This window comes from Cydia pomonella, chromosome 1 (genome assembly GCF_033807575.1).
Source record: "Cydia pomonella isolate Wapato2018A chromosome 1, ilCydPomo1, whole genome shotgun sequence".
NCBI lineage: Eukaryota > Metazoa > Arthropoda > Insecta > Lepidoptera > Tortricidae > Cydia > Cydia pomonella.
The window spans coordinates 15,477,636-15,500,741 of record NC_084703.1 but is presented as its reverse complement, the minus strand read 5'-3'; the positions used below and the strand labels follow the sequence as shown (position 1 = coordinate 15,500,741).

General features: G+C 36.8%; 1 protein-coding gene across 1 annotated transcript in view; it reads right to left on the bottom strand.

Annotated features, from left to right (window-relative positions):
- Nucleotides 1-23,106, bottom strand: part of LOC133516496 (acetyl-coenzyme A synthetase) — a 46,583-nt gene continuing 23,477 nt past the window's right edge. Inside the window, exons 5-9 of the mRNA XM_061849486.1 lie at nucleotides 20,167-20,359; nucleotides 11,399-11,532; nucleotides 5,896-6,085; nucleotides 5,009-5,198; nucleotides 1-2,286 (exon numbers count right to left, since the gene is read on the bottom strand). Coding sequence (XP_061705470.1) covers nucleotides 1,850-2,286; nucleotides 5,009-5,198; nucleotides 5,896-6,085; nucleotides 11,399-11,532; nucleotides 20,167-20,359 — 1,144 coding nt within the window. The 3' untranslated portion in view covers nucleotides 1-1,849. The remainder of the gene's footprint in view (nucleotides 2,287-5,008; nucleotides 5,199-5,895; nucleotides 6,086-11,398; nucleotides 11,533-20,166; nucleotides 20,360-23,106) is intronic.

Below are 23,106 nucleotides of genomic sequence, written 5' to 3'. Positions count from 1 at the left end.
TTCAACGATAACATTCAGCAGTGTGACCCTGAATCATTTATTTTGTGCACAATACAGGAAACAACATGTATCAATGACAAAGTAACAATATCACAACCTATAAATTATAATATCTAAATTATTAAACGAATAAAAACTATAACAAAAAACATAATGAAAAAAAAAAATGTAAATCAAATGTGTATGTTTATCAAAACATAAGTATCTACTTAACTATTTTTAAATTAAAGTAAGACTACTTAAAATATAAATGTACAATAAAGATTACAGCTATATTTCCTATTATTATTATTTCTTGACATGTCAGGAGGTAAGCATTTCATTGTCGGCGTGGCTGTCGTCTAACGTTACATATATTTGCATACACAATGCACTGCAGTATTCTACACTTGTATTTAGCTGATGGGGAAACGGATAGAGCTACTTAACATAATTAGGCTTGTACAATGTATAGGTATGACCAGACAAAAGATTATAGAAACTAATATAATACGTTTACTAAACATTTTCTTCTTAAATTATAAATATTAGGTACATCAAGATCGTGGAATGATTTATCATTACCTATCAGTTTTACTGTTCATAAAAAAACAAATGGCAACTTATATTTTCCCGTAACATTATATCATCCCAACAAATTCTTACTTTTCAAATAAAACGGTCCGCGTTTACAAATTACATGAAGTATAAGGCTCAATATTATATTACACCCAGTCACTTCTCCACAAATACACACATTTCACCTTGTTACAGTCGCCGACAGGGCGGCCGAGGTGCTCAAAAATATCTGAACACGCACTCTAAAACCTTGACAATGGAGTCATGTTCAGAGCGCCTTGGTCGCTCCGAGATATCTAATGGCGACTACATAACATAGCATAAAATATCAAATAATCACAAAGGCAACACCTACTTGTTCCAAAATTAGCAAATGAAAATGATAGTCAGACCAGACTGTGCAAACTGCAAGTGTTAAGTAAACGTCATAAATTCACAGAAATATGACATTTAAAATAACACTTGCATCTTCTGGGCTATCAAAATCGACAGTGACGCAAAATGCCAACTTAGCTTGGTCTGACTCTACTCAGTGCCTAACTGTGAAGGTATGAACAATTGCCTTATGGCTGATAGATGTAATATTATAGGCTTTATATTTTTGTTTACATTTTAAAACAATAGAGGAAACTACATAATATAAGGAACGACTTTGTACGGTTTGTACCTAGACGCGACTGCCGCCTATCGGTATAGGAGCGACTGCATTGGTCTATATGAGGGACGCAAGGTTATTATATTTTCGTTAATAACTTGCCCGCTTTACTCATACCACTCTTATAGAATTTCTATTAACACTCTAAGCACATCTTATCTTACAGAAGATGTTGGAATAATCACATTTAGATATTCGATAATAACATTTTTATAATATAATAAACATTTATACAATTAACAGAGCTCACTTATAGTTGTAATATTATGGTTTCAATGAGTCAGTAATTCGGTAGTATCATATTTCTGTTAGGTAAGTATACAATACAAATAATAAACCATATTGTCAGGCACAGCACAGTTTGTTAACGATAACACGATCTAGCCTAATCTAAAGTTGGTTCCGTTAGTATATTGCTGTAAATTTACATGATTATGTCAAAAAATAGTCGCTAACAACTCTGCATTCTCTGCAGTCAAACCCAGCTGTGCCCGATCTACCATTATACCTAAATAAGGATGGAAGCGGACGGATAGCAACCGTATTAGCATGTGGAGTAAGGGAAAATCTTCAAATAGATTCTTATCGATTCAAATTGGAAACAAAGCGTTATTACATAACCTGTATCGGAAGTGTCTAAGGCCTGTTGTTAAAGAGTTGTTCGACGACGGCTGGCTCGGCGAGCGTGGAGACGTCGCCGACATCGCGGTCGCCGACGGCCACCTTCCGCAGCACGCGGCGCATGATCTTGCCGGAGCGCGTCTTGGGCAGGCCGGGCGCATACTGCACGGTGTCGGGCACGCCGAACGCGCCGATACGCGCGCGCACCAGTTTGCGCAGCGCGTCCAGCAACGCCGCGTCCAGCTCCACGCCGTCCACAAGCACCACGAAGCAGTATAGCGCCTCACCCTTGATGGGGTGCGGCTTGGACACGACGGCCGCCTCGGCCACGTGCGGGTGCTCCGTGAGTACGCCCTCCACCTCCGACGTAGACATCAGGTGGCCCGACACGTTGAGCATGTCATCGATGCGCCCTGTCACCCACAGGAAGCCGTCCTCGTCACGCCGAGCACCTGCACCAAAACACCACAACATCACGCGCCACTCTATGTTCTAAACCCTCATTCATAAGACTTTACAAAGCCTCGATGAATTCATTTACGTTTTATACCTTTTTAGGAAATGATTGCTTGGTGTAACGAGGTAATATTTCCTCAGTCTCCTGCAGTCTCCGTAGCCTATGTACGCCTGCAACTCCAGAGGAGTTACGGGTTGCCAACCCTAAACCGCCCCCCCGCCCCCCTCCTTGAGCTCTGGCAACCTTACTCACCTCCTTACTTCGCCTACCTACATTACCTGCATTAGTTACTGAAGTTGCAACGTACCAGCACCAGCCGTAGCTGACGACAAATAATATTCAATTAGAAAGCCTACCTCAGAAGTGTATCACCTAAATGTTGCATAAAGTAAAAAGTTAATAACATTTTAAGACGGAAAGGGCGCGGTATTTAGCTTTATGCCATAATATTAAATTGGTGTATTTACTGTAAGTTTGGTATTGGGTCGTTAATGATTACGGTTCAGGTTCTTCTTTCACTCTCTCTGACCTTAAGTGTTTCTCGGGATATGGGCACGCTATAATCGTGTTTTTGATAAAACAATAATCAATGAGTTCGAATAAAAATTAAATAGCGCATTTGGCATATTTTAATGCAGTTTTCAAATTATTAGCTTTTATGGAAAAATTGTTTAATTGTATTTCAGTTTGTAATGTAATTTAATTGGTACCATACGATGCCCCGCAAACTCCTGCATATTTTGAAACCACTGGCTTTCGTCTATTTTTATAACTTTTGGAAATATATAGGTAGCTGAATTAGTCACCGCCACGAAAACGATCTGATAAACATTTTCAACTCAACTTTCAAATTTTCGATTTCTAAAAAAAGGTCCGAACAGATTTTCGTAAATATGGTACTATACGATGCCCCAGGAGCTCCTGCATCGTTTGGCACCACTGTCTTTCGTCTATAACAAAGAGCATATAATCACTACGTTGTCTATTATTATATCTCATTCTCCGAGGTAAAATTTTCGAAAATTTGGTATTATTCGATGGCCCCAAGAGTTCCAAAGTGAATATATAGCCGAATTACACTCCCTCACGAAATCGACCTCATAAAGATTTTCAATGTTTAAAACTTGACGTACCTAAATAACGAACGTATACAAGCGGCCTCACATACATGTTATCGTTAGGCAACATCTTTTGTTCGTGAGATTTCGTGAAATAATTGGAAATCAATCCGTTCCGTATGGCTGTGCGGTGCTGTTGTAGCAAGCAAGGCCGGATCAAAGCAGGCCGGCCACAGATCATCTTTAAGACATTGACGTCAACGTGACATATGTTTACTTACTTATATTTGTATAGGGATCGTGCGCGTTAGAGAGCCTGTCATCTTGTGGCCTGAATCGCAACCATAAACATGTACATCAACACGTCACGTGTTTTCTCGTGCATAGTAAGTTCTGCTATCTTGAGGGCTACATCGGAACAATAAACATCACATTTACACCTCGCGCCAAAAATCTGACGGCTCCTGTGCTGCCTCCTACAGTTCATGCTCGCTCCCTATAGGTGTGGTTATCGTTGAGATTCAAGATGGCAAAGACGTCTCGAGAATATTTTTTTGTGTTTTGCTCATTCATGTCGTTCAAAGTGTAATATTGATAGCTTATTATGCAGTGAACTATCGTGGAAGTGTGCAGCTAATGAAAAACTAATCTTGAAACGCGTTTAACCATGTTTTAATCAACACCCGGCAATCTATCGTGGCTTTTAGTAAAGTCCAGCTATCTCTTTACTAAATTATATATATTTGTATAGGTAAATAGGCATACATATATTGATTGCGGTAGTTGCCTATTTTATATAATTATATTACATAATATTCCAATCACTTCCGAATGTCGGGCCATCTTGAAAATCATTAATAATTCCATCATGTCAAAGTCTGTTTTCGGATTTAGGTAGCCGAAAATATGTACATAAGGCCTGTCACACCGCTTGCGCGACGTGCGCGTGATGTGCACGCATTGCAGCTCCGACAAGACGAACCGGCTGCGAGCTTGCGTGCATAGATGCACTGATGACGTTGTATTTAACGACGTTTCCTATGAGGCCACGAACCGAGCAGGTTCTGAGACGCACATCTCGGTACTGCGTAGGTGCTGTGCGTGTCTCTTGTATTTATTTTCAACTCTGCCGATACGTTTGCATGATGAATTCAGACAAAATTGAAACTTATTGGAATTGATTGTTAATACAAAAGTATTTGAGATAAAACACTAAGAGGAGTGATTCCGAACTAAATTCTATCGAAAGGAATATCATATCCAATCACGAAGATGACGGCTATGCTACGGAGGTGCAGCGTGCGCCTGCGTGGCGTGTGCAGCACGTGCACCGTAGACTAGTGCGTGACGTGCGCGTAACCCCGTGTGACTGGGATGCTTCACACGTCTTTAAATCGACGCGCACGTTATGCACATGCAAGCACGTGTGGCTCGGCCTTTAATTAAAACTAATCTGCGAATGGCCTCTTTCTTCTACCCGTGGGCCGTACCCGGCCCGTGAGCACATCTTTTGGCCCGCGGAAAGGAAACAAGGAGAGTCAAAGGTGATACAATCCGGCCCGCGAAAAGAAAACGGGAGAGCAGGTGGCGGCGGCCCTCGGAACATCGGATCATAAAGTTTGGAGGAACCAGGTATAGACCGACAGATAAGTGACTTACCATCGCCAGTGCAGTAATAGCCGGGGAACTTGGAAAAGTAGACCTGCTCATAGCGGTCGTGGTCGCCCCACAGCGTGCGCATGATGCCGGGCCAGGGCCTCGAAAACACTAGATAACCCTCACCGGGGCCCTCGATCAAGGCGCCGCTTTCGTCCAGAAGCGTCGGTTCCACGCCGAAGAACGGGAAGCCCTGAAATAACCAAGCTTTTGTGGTAACACTACTGATTAGCCCAAAATATAACTATAAGTAGAACTGCGCGAGACTAGTACGCTAGTTTACAAGCATTGAGTATAAAATTTTAATAGAAAATGCGACTTATATATCACATAACGGCACATTATTATGAAATCCCATCATGGAAACTTTTGCTTGTTTAAAATCGTTGTATAAGCAAAAATAATAGGTTTAAATTGCGTGAAATTATTTTATTCGTCTTTGCATAAGTACTACGTTACTCAAACTATACCACTCAATGCTCATAATAACTTATTAACACGTGGATTTTATTGACACTCACTGCTGAAAGTTGTCTAGACAGTAAGATTAACAATTATACCGTACACCTGAATACCCGCTTTTTGAAGAATCCCATGTCATAGCAAAAAGGAAATATGGAAAATAACTCATCACTCAGGAGGTAGCTTAATACGAATAATAATAGCTTTTGCCTGCAACTTCGTTTACACATGACAGAACTCATACCTCATACTCATACATTGCTCTCACATAAAAACTTCAAACCAATACTTTAATCCCTAAGAGTTCCTGAATACCTAAATAGTATTAAACAGTACAGTATAAAATATATAATAAACGTTCAGTCGCAGCCTCTGGCGACTACGGCCGTGGTATAAACATATGTTAAATGTACTGAAATAGTGCGTACCGCAGCGCCAGGCTTCATTGGCGTGGCTCCCGGCAAGCTGGTGATGACGTGGCCGCCAGTCTCGGTCTGCCAGAAGGTGTCGGCTATGGAGCAGCGCCCGTTGCCCACCAGGTTGTAGTACCAAAGCCACGCCTCCGGGTTGATCGGCTCGCCCACGCTGCCCAGCACCCGCAGCGACTTTAAATCGTGCCTGATAATAATAAAACAGACATTTTGGTAATTACATAAATAAAACTAGATACTCGTAAGTAAAAGTAAGCTTACTTGTATTATAGAGAACAAGGATCGGATTATAAAAAGCCACGGACTGAATAAGGGAAGAAGATTTAAAAGAAAGACGAAAATAAGATGTTTAAAGTAAGTACATTAACGGCCTTAACTACAATTTAACTTAATGTTGGATCCACGCCTGCATGGTGATCCTCCGACTTCACGAGAATTATTTTTTCTGGAAATTCTCAATAATTCTCGAGAAAATTCTCTAGGATGGAAATTTCTGAGATAGTATGTACTATATATATAAGTAATCAGAACAAAATTAAATTTTAATATTTTTTTAATTTATTACTGTGAGTAATTAAAAACTATGCGTAAGGCATTCTAACCAATTGGTTCACGAGAAATTTCTCGGGAACGTTCTCCATAGGAACCTTCTGAGGGAAAATTTCCGGATTCGTAATTTTAATAATAAAAAATACTCGTTACTTTGAAAATTATTGTTTAGAAACTCAAATAGTCTAGGTTTATGTTATATACACCTATTGGCTTGATAAGTTGGTTTCTGCCAAATGTTATGAACGTTCTGAGCGATAATTTAATTTTATATTATTATTTAGAAAGTTCGCCATTTGTTCATTTTTCTTTATGTGTGCAATAAAGTTTAAATAAATAAATAATAAATAAATAATTTCAGTCAATTTAATATTTAAACGGACGGTAAATATTAAATAAAACACTATTCAAATTTTTGGCAGAGGATCATGATCATGTCATGAACCGTCTCAGGTAGTTTATAAAACAAAAGGTAATAACGCTTATTACCTATACTACACCATTGTTTTATCTGCATGCGATTTTTATTGTCGTTTTCTAGGTAATTTATTGAATGCTTTTTCCTCTCAGTTTCATCAATGTTAAATAAGTGGACAGTTGTGACATATCATCCGTGTTGATAAGTTAAAATGAATAAAGTAAATGTTTATATTTAGAACTTTGTCGGACGATGGACGTACCAAATACGTGTTTATTTTGTGATGCAGTATATACATACAACAATGTTACAAGATTTGTACGGCATATGATAAATAGCTAATACATAACAGTACACAACGATACAAGTGCAAAGGTAGGAAATTTGCAACGAGTGGTGAAAAATGAAAACACGACCAAAGGGAATGTCTTAAATCGACACGAGTTGCAATTTACCTGTTTGCACTCGTATCGTACAAAGTTTCACAGTATCACAGATTTGAATGAGTTCCTGGATTATTTATTGTTTTCATTATTTTAGTAAATTTTCCATATCTTTTTTTTTTATAATAAAACAATTCAAGCTATTTCCATTACTAACTTAGCATGTTATTAGTGTCTGTTGATTTTGCGATTTTATTTCAAATAAGTTTCCTTATTAAGAAAATAAAAATATTAAATAAAACACTCAATTAAAATTTCATTATAATGTAAGTATTGAAATATTTTTAAGTTTTTATTGATGAATGTTCGATATGATTTTCTTTGAATTTATTTATATAATATGTATTTTAAAGAAATCTAACAAACTATGCTTTATTTACTAACTATTTACCTGCCATTTAAACGGTAAATAACACGACGTCACACACATACAAAAACTAATTAATCAAAAATTTTGTACATTTAAAATTCCAAAAAGGTGATACGAGTATGTATCAGTTTTCGTCTATTTGAATATAGAGGTAATGCCCGTTTATCAAGTTTCAAGTTCCTAGCTTAAAAGAAAACTCGTACCACATATAAACTTCTATCCCCTTTTTTACCCTTCTATCCCCTTACAGGTTGAATTATCAAGAACGTTAAAATAACTTTTACAGTACATATGGGGCTACTTTATAGCACTAGTGCGAGAAGTAGCATATTACGTTACTGTGTCGAACATTTAAAGGGCCATATGTACTGTAAAACGTTGTACGATACATGTGCGAATAGGTAATTCGCAACTCGTGTCGATTTAAAACACTCCCTTCGGTCGTGTTTTAATTTATCGCCACTCGTTTCGAATTTCCTATTTTTCGCACTTGTATCGTAATGTACTATTTTAATGTTACATTATGTTTTACTATGAAGTTTTAAAGCATTTGTAATGGATTCAAACTTTCATCCCCTGTTTAACCCTTTTAGGAAAATAATTTTTCGTAACGCTGGAATAAATTTTGTTTTATTCTAATAATATGCCCATATAAAAAGTTTCAGCTCCCGCACTAAAAAAAATGTTTGACCTTCATACAAACTTTCAACCCCTTGTTCACTACCTTGGGGGATCAATTTTCAAAAACGCTTAAAATAGTTTTGTTCTCTTTTAATGAAGTATCAATTGACGAAGTTTCAAGTTCCTAGCTTAAGTTAAATTTTAAACCTCATTCAAATAATCAACCTCTTATTAACCCATTTCAAGGTTGAATTTTTAAAATCGCTGAAATAATTCTTGCATTCTAATAATATGACGTGATACAATGATTCAAGTCCCGCACTCATAAAAATGTTTGATCTCCATACAAACTTTCAACCCCTTTTTCACCAGCTTGAAGGATGAATTTTCGAAAACGCTGAAATTAGTTTTCTTCTATTTTAATAAAATACCATTCACAAAGTTTTAAGTTCCTAGCTCAAAAAGCTAGGCTCAAAATAAAACTTGAACCCCATACAAACCTTCATCCCCTTTGTAACCCCCCTTAGGGGTTGAATTTTCAAAAACGTTGAAATAACTTTTATTTGTAATCGGCTATTATGCCTTTATAAGAAGTTTCAAAGTATTGGTAATGGATTCAAACTTTCAACTCCTATTTAACCCCTTTAGGGGATGAATTTTTAAAAACACTGAAATTACTTTTCTTGTGTTTTAATAATATACCTATGTACAGAGTTTCAAGTCCCGCACTTAATAAAAAATTGATCTCCATACAAACTTTCAACCCCTTTTTCACCACCTTACGGGATGAATTTACAAAGACGCTGAAATTAGTTTTCTTGTATTTTAATAATATATCTTTTTACGAAGTTTCGAATTCCTAGCTTAAAATAATACTTGAACCCCATACAAACTTTCAGCCCATTTTTAACCCCCTTAGGGCTTGAATTTCTCAAAATCCCTTCTTAGCTCTTGTACACTTTATAAATGCAACCTAGTGTGTAAATTTCAACTTTCTAGCATTTGTAGTTTCGGCTCTGCGTTGATGAGTCAGTCAGGACACGTGCATTTATATATACATCATCATCATCATCATCATCATCAGCCTTTTATCGCCCACTGCTGAGCATAGGCCTCTCTTCTAGTACGCCACTTATCCCGGTCCCGAGCCAATCTCATCCAGAAGTGACCCGCAGTCTTTCGAATGTCGTCCACCCAACGAGCCAACGGACGCCAGGCACTCCTTTCGTCTGTAAGCGGCCACCATTCCGTTAGCATTTTGGCCCACCTATATATACACTAGAGGAAAACCCGGCTTCGCTCGGGTAAAATAAATAATAACAGTTAGTCATGTCGAATAAAGTAATTATACTCTAGCACACCCAGTTTGTCAGTATGTGGCAATAATATGTAGGCGCGAAGGGTTGTCCTCCCATGGAAAATTTTAATTTCACGCCTTATTTTACTTTTACGCTTTGCTTTGAAGGTCATGTACACACAGTCACATAGTCATTCTTTAAAAAAAGTTTGTTTGAAGCCTACACGCTGACAGCTAACCAGCATGCCGTCGCAAACATACAAACATATTCACAATTTCCGAACGCACCCGTTACTATCAATTTACAAAGTTAATATGGTCAACCATTTTTTATGGTATACTCTTGGCTCGTCTCAGTCGTTTTTTGTCACGTTCTTAAATTCGTCCGTTTCTGCTTTCGTAACCCATTCTTCATTCGTCACTGTCGATATTTGGCTATTTCTTATTCCGGCTTAGTTCGGTATTCATCAACATCATCTTTCGGCTTGTTCAATGTTAGTCTATGTTGTTTTTAGACTCACTCTTTATTTGTCTTGTCGTTTTTGGGACTATTCTAAGTTCGTGTTTTTCTTATTTCGCCTCTTTAGTAATTTATATATTTCTTTGTTGAACACATTCTCTGTTTATCTCTTTCGATATTCGCCCCACTCACTATTGGAAATGAAAACATAAAGTTTCTTGTTTATGGCTTCCTTCATTACTAATACCCAACGCTACGCTAGGAAAAGACAAACAGCAAACATGACCAAAGATGACAAAGACTTCCAGCGTAAGTGACGAATGCAGAATAAGATGAATTAAGAACTTGCCAAAAATCGAATAGGACCAACAACGAACGTGCCGTGAAAAAATACACGAATAACGAGTGAGTCTAAAAACAACATAGACTAACATTGAACATGCCTAAAGATGATGTTGACGAATACCGAACTAAGCCGGAATAAGAAATAGCCAAATATCGACAGTGACGAATGAAGAATGGGTGACGAAAGCAGAAAGGGACGAATTTAAGAACGTGACAAAAAACGACTGAGACGAGCCAAGAGTATACCTTTTTTATGTATTTGTCACACTTTTATGTGCAAAATACGCTATAATCCGAATTTTGCCAATGTATGTCGTCGATTCAAAACTCTTATTTTTTTACGCTCTTTCATTTGTGTATAATTTCATTTGGATCTACCGTAGACCTCGACGGAATTATTACGAGTAATATAGATGTAAACCTATATACAATATATGTTTATAGTAAATATGGTGCTACTTTACACTATACGTGCGTATGTCGAAAATTTAAAGGGCCATATGTACTGTAAAACGTTGTATAATACACGTGAGAAAAGGTAATTCGCAACTCGTGTCGATTAAAAACACTCCCTTCGGTCGTGTTTTAATTTATCGCCTCTCGTTGCGAATGTCATTAGGTACAGACACCTTCAGAGAAAAATAAGCGCTTTAATTACATATGTAATAATTAATATTACCTTACCTACGACTGGAGTAACTAATAGTGTACTATATAAAAGTAAATAATAGTACGTCTTTTGATTTTACCTTGGATTTACCCAACCAGGACAGAAATGATAAAAGGGCACATTTAGTATTCATCAATTTTAAAATAAAAATTAATAATAATGACAACGAGTGAAGTTGGCTGCCCCCGAGCAGAGGTCTCCAAATTTTAAGCACTGCCAGTGCCAGGCCACAACCAGGCTTAAGCTTTGGCTTACTAGTTTTTTAGCCTCGCCGACTACGGATCGTAATTTGGGAACCCCTGCCTTAGAACATTAAACCGGAGTTACCTTTTAACGGGCTCCTCGCCGAACTTAGTGAGGGTTCTGATAGCGGTGGGCGCGGTGTAGAACTGCGACACCTTGCACTTCTCCACCACGGCCCAGTAGCGGTCGTTGTCTGGATAGAACGGGGTGCCTTCGAACTACATACAAAAGAATAGTTAATGCCTGTTGCTCTCTATTGTCCCGATCTACAATCATATGACATATCATACAAGGAACACAGCTATATTTTTCACAGGTGCCGCCCTCGCCATATTGCCCGCCAAAAACAATTAAACCTTTTCGTATTCATGCTCGTAAAATTGACATTTAAGTCGCGTGTAAGCGACATAAAATTGCTTATTATACGAGTACGATTTTCTTTAGTCTTGAACAAATACGGTAAAATAACCTAAAATATTGGATATCTTTGTAAATTTTCCTCGGATATATTGCTTCGGATAAAAATCTACTTTAACATTTTTGTTATAACAACAATTTATCAAAGTTTACATTCCCACTATGAAACGTATGCAAATTCTTTTGTTATTATTTAATTAATTATGATATATGTTTATCTTACATAAACATATTTATTAGGTTAATTAATATTATAACAAATCATGGAATATTACACCGGATGCCTCAATGCTATGTGGTAAAGGTATTAACAACTAGTATCGAAATAGAAATAGTTTCATGGCTAAAGATGTTTTGCTAATAATAACGATATAAATTAACTTACATTTCTAATTATATAGTGCCTACAGCTCTATGCCAATCAACCTAGAAAATGGGCCTATAAATTCTATATCCTGAATTCTGTTCGATCCACTGGTGGAGCATATTAAGAGATGCAAGTATCACAGGATCCACCGAGCCAAATGGTGGTCACACTTGAACTTGAACTTCAGCGTGCTATTCAATCCACTGGTGGATCGATATAGTGGATCCTATATTGGATAGAGGGATAAAAACATCTGAAGTTGTGAGAGATAGATATGTACGAGTATTTAATAAAAACTGAATTTATAATTTTTTAAACTTTAAACCGCTTAGAATTTTGCATCGAGCGTGCTCGTGTCGCCGCCAGTCAAAATTACACGAAGTTTTGTCTTATTTATCAGACTGCAGCAAAGTGAGCTGAATATTGTATGTCATATATCTGACTACGGCGGTTAAAATATGTGTCCCCCTCCCCCCATATTTTTATTTCTTTTGGAGCGAGTATTTTCAAAAATATGAACTTTATCAAAAAGTGGTTGTTGGAGACACATTCGTTTTGAAAGACGTATCCAACGATACCCCATACTACTGTCTCAAAACGCAAAAAGCATTTTGTATGAGAGGTATCCTACAATAAATAGTTTTGCAATTTTTATTTTACCGTTATGTCGCCATGCATAATTAATGTAATCATGCCAAATCATGCAGGTTTCTAGTACTAACAATCACGGAGCAAAGCCGCGGACGTACATTGCGAAATTATAAGGGTTTCTAGGTGAACTAGCTACGAAACCCTAAAAACTGGCTATTATGTTGTTTAAAGCATGTAACGGTTTTTCTAGACGAACGACTCACCCTTTATAACAAGTTCGCCTGATCAAATGCATCTCATAAGTAAGTATATCGCTTACATTGTAATGTTATACTAATACTTTCGACAGCCGTTACACTATCAAGGTTCCACCCAAGGTGAACGGTACAGTTGGCAGGAAGGCGGCCAAGCTTCCATTCCTTCTAATAAAATTGTCACAGGCATGAGTTATCACTATCAGGGTCAGATTAGTAAGTTCTACTACTTAGATATCTACATGGAGTACGTGGCTGTAATACTTGCTAACGTGGATCTTATTACAACGTTTTTAGGGTCAACATTCAAGATATTTATACACGCGAGTTCTTTACTGTACATGACCGCATCCGAGTTGTGTAATACCCCTTTGAAAGTTATCTGTAGACTAAAAGTAAGCACTCTAATTAAGCCGGGGCAAACGGTTTTTACGGGACCCTTATAGTGTCTGTCCGTATGTCACACCCATTTCACTCGAAATCTCTAAACTACAATATTTTGATGAAATTTGTAACATAGACATATTTTCTGTTTAAAATTAAAAAATATAGTTTTTTAGGGAGGCAAGAAATATTCAGTAAAAATCTACGTGTTGATCATTTGATAGGTGTTTAAAATCAACTTTGAGAGTTACTACTATTGCAATGACTACTAATAATGTTTTTTGATTAAGTGCATCCTTCTGAAAGTAATCGCTTCGAAAGTCCAAAAAACCATTAAATCAAAAACAATTAAAACCCCCTACCAGGACCAAAAATTTATTTTATGTTTAAAATGGCATATATAATTTCGCAAAAGCGCTGATACTCTTAAAGCTGTTGAATCGATTTTTATCAAACTAAGCTAAGAACCACCGCAAGGAAACTCGCTTTCACGTTAAAAAAACCGCATCAAAATCGGTCCATCCGTTTGAGAGCTACGATGCCACAATTATTTTTTAGACTTAAATGAATGAGTTTACATATCTTTATACGATATGTAAAAGCGTATTATTTATGCGATATGGAGGGTTCCGTACCCGCGGCTCGACACGCACTTAGCCGGTTTTTTTTAATGCCGTTTTTTAAATTAATAGTTAATTTCTTTTCATGATGCGAAACAGATTGAAATAATATATAAAAATTTGATGAATCAACTTTTTTTGTTTTGTTATCCTGTCCCGTTGTCCAAGGGACAACAGTGGCACAGTTTGTTTGAAGAGACGTTGTATGCCGTTCTATTAACATGCTTAGTAGGGGGCCCATTATGGACATTGGTTATAACGACCACAAAAACGCAAGTTTGATACATTTAAGTACCATAAAATCAATATTTCTATGAACTTTTGTCCCCTGGACAACTAATCGTAACCATGACAACGAGTGACGCTAAAAAGTTGATTCTCCCAGGTACCTAATTATGACAATAAAATGTAAGCAATTTACAATATGTTACGTTATACCTAATCACGATCACTGTCGCAGTGCATTTTCTTATGTAGGTAGGTATACCTATTGACCATAACGCTGTCGTACTATCATATTATTATATTTATTATCCTTATCCACATTATCAGTTTGGAGTTTAAATGCGAGGCTTACTAAATTACTAACAGGTATTGCTTGTCCTATTAAATAACTAAACATTCCGCGAAAGACTCATACACTACACACAAACATCAGTATAATCTTCCGTTTTAAAATGTACATTATAGAGAACCAAATGACAAAGAACTACGTGGTCTCGAAAACATATTATAGTATCTATACGAGACAATCAAAACGAGAAGAAATAATCAGATGAGGGCGCACGGTGGGTATGCTCGAGCGATAGAATCGGAAATCATGCATATGCTTAAGAGGATAGGCCACGGCCGCCCCGAAACCGCCTTTTCATACCATACGTTGGTATGAAAAGGCGGTTTCGTCCATCCTCATTTTCCTCTCTGGTTATGAACATGATTAAAAATATGTTGGCACAGTTTGTTGTATATCAACTACAGCTATGCCGCCTATGATTGATTTGTTTTCGAATTGTAAGTTAATAATTGGTATGAAATTTGTTTATCGCTCCTAATTTAGACACAAATAAAAAAATCGAAAAAAGTCAAACATAGCGGCATATCTATGGTTAATATACATCAAAATATGTAAAAACATTTTCCATAATGTCAATATCCAGAGAGGAAAATGGGGACTACGTTTGTATGAAGAAGCAGTCGTGGCCTATCCTATTAACAATTTAAGCAGGCAAGTAGGCACTAAACACAGGTTTTTACTGTAATACGTTGCATTACTATGAATGATCTCAGCTAAGCGAGTCCCTTGGTGTCTAGTACAGTTCGTCAGTCGAGCAACTTAACTAGATACGCTCGCCTTGGGACAGCGTCTAAGGCACTTGTCACGTAACAAGTGTCTTCAATGACCTCTATACATTTGTTTATAGATGCCATAACGTCAACCCATTATCGTTATTGCAAAATAATGTCAACTATGGAAAAGTAGTAAGTAATACTGACGTTTGTATCTCGTGCCGAGATATGTCAGATGTAGGTACACGTGATTATGTTTATTTTATCACTGTATCCTTTGCTTACTAAGTTAGTTGCGGCATCAACACGACAATGTTAGCTACAAATTTAATTATACCTACATACATACGTATGCTTTTTGAATTGTAGGCACAACAGGTATAACATTACTGTTTATAAACTAGAACACAGTTCATTGCCACATCTGGCAATGTTCTTTGTTTTTTCAGCCTTTGCGATTTTTCACAAGTCTATTTCAATTAATCAAACAAAATTCTTAAAATTAGATGGGTACCCTAGTAATATTATTTAATAGTGTAAAATTAATGGTACATACAATTATATAAAATAGCTCCTTATATTAAAATTAAAAACTAATCTAAATAAGGCCCCGCGGCATTGTCCCAAAGATGCTGGCAGCATTCCCTCGCTGAATGGCAATACTTATATGTTGCGAGAGAAAGCTGCCAGCTCTCTGGTCACCAGTAGCATCGATGATCCTTTTACTTAATTCATTGAATAAAAATAACTCTGCCAGCTCTCTGGTCACCAGTAGCATCGATGAGCCTTTTACTTAATTCATTGAATAAAAATAACTCTGCCAGCTCTCTGGTCACCAGTAGCATCGATGAGCCTTTTACTTAATTCATTGAATAAAAATAACTCTGCCAGCTCTCTGGTCACCAGTAGCATCGATGAGCCTTTTACTTAATTCATTGAATAAAAATAACTCTGCCAGCTCTCTGGTCACCAGTAGCATCGATGAGCCTTTTACTTAATTCATTGAATAAAAATAACTCTGCCAGCTCTCTGGTCACCAGTAGCATCGATGAGCCTTTTACTTAATTCATTGAATAAAAATAACTCTGCCAGCTCTCTGGTCACCAGTAGCATCGATGAGCCTTTTACTTAATTCATTGAATAAAAATAACTCTGCCAGCTCTCTGGTCACCAGTAGCATCGATGAGCCTTTTACTTAATTCATTGAATAAAAATAACTCTGCCAGCTCTCTGGTCACCAGTAGCATCGATGAGCCTTTTACTTAATTCATTGAATAAAAATAACTCTGCCAGCTCTCTGGTCACCAGTAGCATCGATGAGCCTTTTACTTAATTCATTGAATAAAAGTAACTATGTCATTGCACGTCGGTTGTGATTGAACAAAATTACTTAATTACTTAAACATATTTTGTACCATCCGTAAAAAATACGTTATTTTAACTAAGTATACAGTGTGTATTTTTAATATAATCACAAACTTAAATTAGTTTAGTAGGTTGTAGGTTTTAGTGACATAAAACAATATTGAAAGTATTTTTTGAATTTAGTTTCAACTACCAGAGCATAATTAATTTTTGAAATATTGCGAACATCATGGTCACTTGTGAGTGTGACAGTTGTGCGTTGTGACGTCGCGTCATTAGGGTAAAGGCACCTATTACCGTGGTAGTTAAGGAACTTTTCAAAAGAGATCCAAAAATTAAGGGTATCAATGCTGTCTAACAGCCAGGAATATTTTTTTTTCATCAGAGCATTTAATGAACTTTCCGTTTCACACGTTTTTGGATTCATTTTGGGTTATTATATGTATTAAAATATTTTTTGAAGCCAAAATGACCAAATCTTCTATTACCGTGGCAAGGGACAGGCTGTGATTCTATTATCGCGAATTGAGCTTTCATTACCGAGGGTACAATTGGCATGATTTTTCTGCACTCGTTAATAGAAATCAAACTCAAAATTCGAAACCTAATACCGAGGGTTAAAACAATAATAACGACGTGGGTTCTGTATATTATTTTTGTGTCATTAACTTTAATAATGACACAAAAATAAAAAATAAAACTATAGGAGTATGTTTAAAAATAAGAGATATATTCGAAGAGATTATAATTACACTTTGGCACAATCAAATACTATTAAATAGTTAACTTACCAAGTACCCACGAGTACCTGTATAACAAGTTATAAGTTGAATGTTTTACATGTAAAACAACAAAAATTACTATTAGTAAAGTTTTACTAAGGACGTATATGACAAATAGCCTGCCTGTTATTAAATAAAGTAATTTTTAAATGCTATAAAGATTGATAAGAATTTGTCTTACTGACATAATTAGCTGCACAAAAAAAAACAAGTAAGTAACATTTACTCATAAGGCACAGCGTAAATTATAGTCGAAATTTTATAAGCTGGACGTTTACCACCTGAGTGAAAGTTTACCACAGTGAAATGGTAAACGTCCACCTTATAAAATTTCGACTATATATAAAAACATGAAAATTTTTAATTCTAATATTTTTGATGAGGTAATTAAGTTAAATAAAGTCTCTCACATATTATGTGTTATAATTTACCCGTTTATAATTAACAAATCACAGTACTTTTCTTATTGCTGATTCTTATAGCTAACAAAATCATGTCTGAGATTTTGGAATACTGTATAAATAAAATTATATAAAAAAAAATCTAATCGGAAATGTCCGGCAGTTGGGTACCCTTCCTTGTCAGAGTAATAACTGAATCAGAAAACAGAAGAATTTAAATCTGATAATGATAACTGAAGTCTAAATTTTATCAACGAAATCTGTACTTGCGGTACCCTAAATGCGATATTTCAATACAATACCAAATAGTCACTCGGTAATAGATAACTCTTTAAGAGCCTATTACCGACCCATTCGATATTTCTCTGGGTCGGTAATAGATTTCTATACATTCTATTACCGAGGGTAATCTGATCATACCATCGGTAATAGGCTTAATTTGGAGTTTAATTAAACCTAATTCCGACCCATATAAATAATAAAACACAGATGGTTTTTCAAATCAAATCAAACACGTATATTACAAGCTTCTTGTAAAGACAAAATCACATAACTGGCAAGTAAATTTTAGGTTTTAACTCAAAATAAAAAAAAGTTGACAGATTAAGGGTTCCCATAGAAACAAGGAAATCGGTGCTGAAGTTTTTGTTAAAAATTAAGGGTTAGTTAAATACTTTCCATACCACGGAAATAGCTCTTTAATAGCGTGAATAGATCAAGATTGGAATAAATAAAAGAAATTATAAAATTGATAATTTGTACCAAAACTAAAGAGTAAATAACAAAACTACCACTTTTTCTATTACCGTGGCATACCACGGAATTACTTACCACAGAAGTAATTGGCGCCTATCACCGCTGTATTTTATTTTCAATTTTAAACGTATTTCCGGGTCAAAAACTAAGTTAAAAGTAATTCAAAATCGTGTAGAAAACAATACACAACCTCTTAAAAGGCATTGCACTAGTTTATTTGCCATAACTATTACGTAAAACACTAAGTAAGATTGGAGTGCACTTACCTGTGGTGTCACGCGTCTGTATGGAACAACCGGTTCTTGCGCCGCCGTCGCACAAACTGACGAATCGCGAGTTTTTTGTTACACTCACACAAATGCACACTAATGGGCACGATAGACCAATGAATGAGCTTGTTTTGTGTATGCTTTATTTCTTAGGGGATAGATCTGTTTGCTTGCAAAATGCGTATTTGTAAACACCGCGGTGTTAGACGTCGATTTTGATACCCGCGTTAATAGCCGCCGTTACCCTAAATGCGACTTTTTGAGTTAAGGCGCAGTAGGTTCAGAAAACGGATTAAAAAAAAGTCGTAGCGCTTTTTTGGATCACAATACGGCTGCCATAAATTTAATTAGCAATCTTAAGGCTGTCTGTTTCTCTAGCGATTCAAATCCTGAGTTTTTGCCTTTCGCTCAATAGAAAAAAAATCACAAACATAGGTCTAAAATACCCTTTTTTTTTTATAAATTTTGCTCAAATTATATAAAAAAAAATAAGAAAAAAGTATTTCTAAAAATGAGCAATATTATGCTTGGGGGAACACAGCGATTACTTTTTTTATTTTTAAAACACAAAAATAACAATTAAAAAAAAAATCATGAAATCCGCGTTCCCGGGTACGCTCTTCTATCTCACCCACGCATACACTCAGTGAGACGAACTGACTGCACCTTAAAACAAAGTAGTGATACATTGCTTGTTGAATTATTTTATATGGAATTTAAAAGTCGTATTTTTTTTTTAGAAGATAGTGTGTTCATTTCATTACAGCCAGCCTTTCATTACAAACTAACTATCCTTTGATTATGTGGTCGTATCAAAAATACACGTTGTATATGGTAACTGTGTACGTTAAGAATTTTATGAGATGCCATCTCCAGTATCACAGATCGTATAACGTGTCTCTAGTCTCTGGACATTGACCGAGATCACGAGTAGAGTTCCTTCTTAGGAATGTTCTAATACGGTGAATTATTTGATTAGATAAACATAAAAAAATATATTTTAAAAGTTAAAATAATTCGAATATATCATCAATAAACAGGAGCATACTGTATTAGTCGTTCACAATGCAATGAAGATAAGATCAAAGTGATACTAGTGACATAACTCACATACTCTTTAATCACCGTGTATCTACATAACATATAAATACAGGCTGTTCCGAAGTATTAAATCGTAAATCATTAATTTTTCCGTTAATACTGTGGCGTTTGGTATGAGACTTTGTCCATAGGTAAGAAACACCCTAATCGACGTGTCCTATTCATCTATGTCCAGAACATAGCGACACGTTGTATAGTATAAAGAACATAAATATGCACAAGGATCGAAACGTTGGTCAGCGGCGTGTATCTACTTACAAGGACAGAGGTTGCCGCGTTGGCCAGCGGCGCGTACACGACGTAGGTGTGGCCCGTGATCCAGCCGACGTCGGCGGTGCACCAGTACACGTCCTTGTCTCTGTAGTCGAACACGTAGCGGAAGGTGGTGGCGGCATACAGCAGGTAGCCGGCGGTGGTGTGCAAGACGCCTTTCGGCTTGCCGGTAGAGCCGCTACAAACAAAATCAAGCTTGTAAGTTAAGAGGGCAGAATAGCATTTTGTATCCAACGGTAATTTTTATATGAAATTTCATTTCGGGAGAAAATGGTTTCCACTAACTAAATCTTAACAAATCACTTGATGTCGATCGCTTCAGCAATATACATATATTCTAGGTTTAAGTATAGGTTTCGCTTTAAAAAAATGTTTTGTTTAGCAAAAAAAAAAAAAGGAAAACCTATAAACCTAGTTTTTCATTGTGTCAATAACATACTAATAAATATAAGAGCTGTTTCCAATATGATACTGATCTGTCAGTGTCAAAAGTGACATTTCATCAGTATCATATTGGAAACAGATCTAATAACTAAAACTAGAATTGGCCTGTAAATCGGTGTATGACCCATTCAGAACGTGTAATCGCGTCAACTTATTACAGTTCTCTCTCTCTAAGATCACGGAGCGTATATTTAACGCAAAGCTCCTGAGATACCTAGAAAAACACGATTTGATTAGCGGCTTACGCCACGGTTGTTCGACTGGTAATCTTCTAGTGTATCTCACACACCGCTGCCCGCTGGGCTTCGGCTATTGAGTCAAGGTGGGGCAGTGGCAGTAGCCTGGATATAGGCGTTCGATCGGGTCTGGCATCGGGGTCTCCTGTCGAAGTTGCCATCTTATGGACTACCCGAGGAACTGCGCAAATGGATCGCTAGCTTTTTGTCCGGCAGACGCATACGTGCCGTAGTAGACGGTAGCTACTCCGATAGCATGGACATTAACGCTGGCGTTCCACAAGGCTGTGTGCTAACCCCAACGCTGTTTTTGCTGCACGTTGTCTACCGACTACTGCGTCCAAAAGAGAGGTATGGGCATTGTGAATGTCATCTTGCTTTGTGTGGTAGGGCACAGCACAGTGGATGTCATTCCAGATCTAGAGCAGAGTCCAACTCGGGAAGTACCTCCACCTCACAGAAAACCACAGCCAAATAACACTAGCCTCTACTCATAGTTTTTGTGTTCCTGCCTGTGAGTAAGGTTGCCAGAGCTCAACGAGGGTGCGGAGTGTTAGGGTCGGCAACGCGCATGTAACTCCTCTGGAGTTGCAGGCGTACATAGGCTACGGAGACTTACCATCAGGCGGGCCGTATGCATGTTTGCCACGGACGTAGTATAAAAAAAAAGTCATGTAGGTTTGAAAAATAGCCCCTTGAACAAAGCGCCTATAATTTTGTAAAGATTACTTAAATAAATGATTGTATAAAATTGCGAGGTAATTTAATTGAACTATCATATTAATAACTCAGTGGGTCATTTCTACTAAAATTATATTGAATAGAAAAAAAAATACCACTGATAATTGTTAAGAGGGAAGAATAGCTTTGCGATCCTAGCAAAATAACGGTACTTTTTCTATGAAATTCCAATTCGGGTGAAAACGTTTTCCACTATTAGTTAGTGTCAACACTGTGTGGGCAACGTTTGACTATTTAGTAAATTTATTTTGATTTTATAAAATGGACGGGGCATGACATAGATTCTTAAACTTCTTAATATCCTGATGAGGTTTCAAATCTACTTGTATTATATAAGTTTGACGACCGGTTTGGCCTATTGGGTAGTGACCCTGCCTACGAAGCTGATGGTCCCGGGTTCAAATCCTGGTAAGGGCATGTATTTGTGTGATGAGACTGATGAGCATGGATATTTGTTCCTGAGTCATGGGTGTTTTCTATGTATTTAAGTATTTATAGATATTTATATATTATGTATATCGTTGTCTAAGTACTGTCAACACAAGCCTTATGGTTTATGGTTTAAGAATTTATTTCTCCAAAAGAATATTACAATTCTCTTACATAGAGAAATACAAACAATCATAATATACATTATTTACATAGTGCACGAATAGCATAAAATATATTCCAAAACAAAACAACTTAATTATTTTTGTAAGAAAAAAAGTGGGTACATAGTGTGAATCTGCAACTGGTAAGCCAAGTACAAGTACAGTACAGTGAGATTGTCATCGCGCGAGTGCGGGCGGACCGGGTTGTCGCGCTGACCAGGCGTAAAGTGACCGAGACATTAATAAAGAGAGCGCGCCAGAGATACGCGTTTATACTGGTTGGTCTGAGCGGTCAACACATCCGCCGAGCTCGCCCAGCAGTTGGCTATAACAGTCCTACAACATGGATGGGGCTATATTACGTGTTTACTTTCGATCACTTTGGCGTCATACGCGCCGATAGCAATTCAATCAATGTTGCTTGTTAAAATTGTATTCATTTATTTTTAAGTATAATAAATATTTTATTTTATTTCGTATTATTGAGCTTACTGTGGGACTTAGTCAATTTGTGTAATAATGTCCTATAATATTTATATTTATTTATTTATATTATTATTAATTTTAGTGAAAATGGTAGAGACTGGCGGAAAACGTGAAATGGCAGTGTGAGTGAAATCTAACATCAAATTTTGATGAACAGAATTCTGTTATTACTTTAAAGACAGATATGATAAAGTTTGACAGGAAATTTTATAATTGAAAATGGTAATTGACGTCTGATTAATTAAAATCCGATCAAATCACGCATATGAGATATCTCGTTTTTATGACTTAAGGATTTGCCACACTGCATGCGTTCTGCGGGCTGCGGTCAGGTCAAATTGAACGCAGACCGCATTATGTATGAACAACATTGTCGGTCAGGGCAGTCGGTCAGCGGTCCGGGCAGGGAAACCGGTTAGCAAACC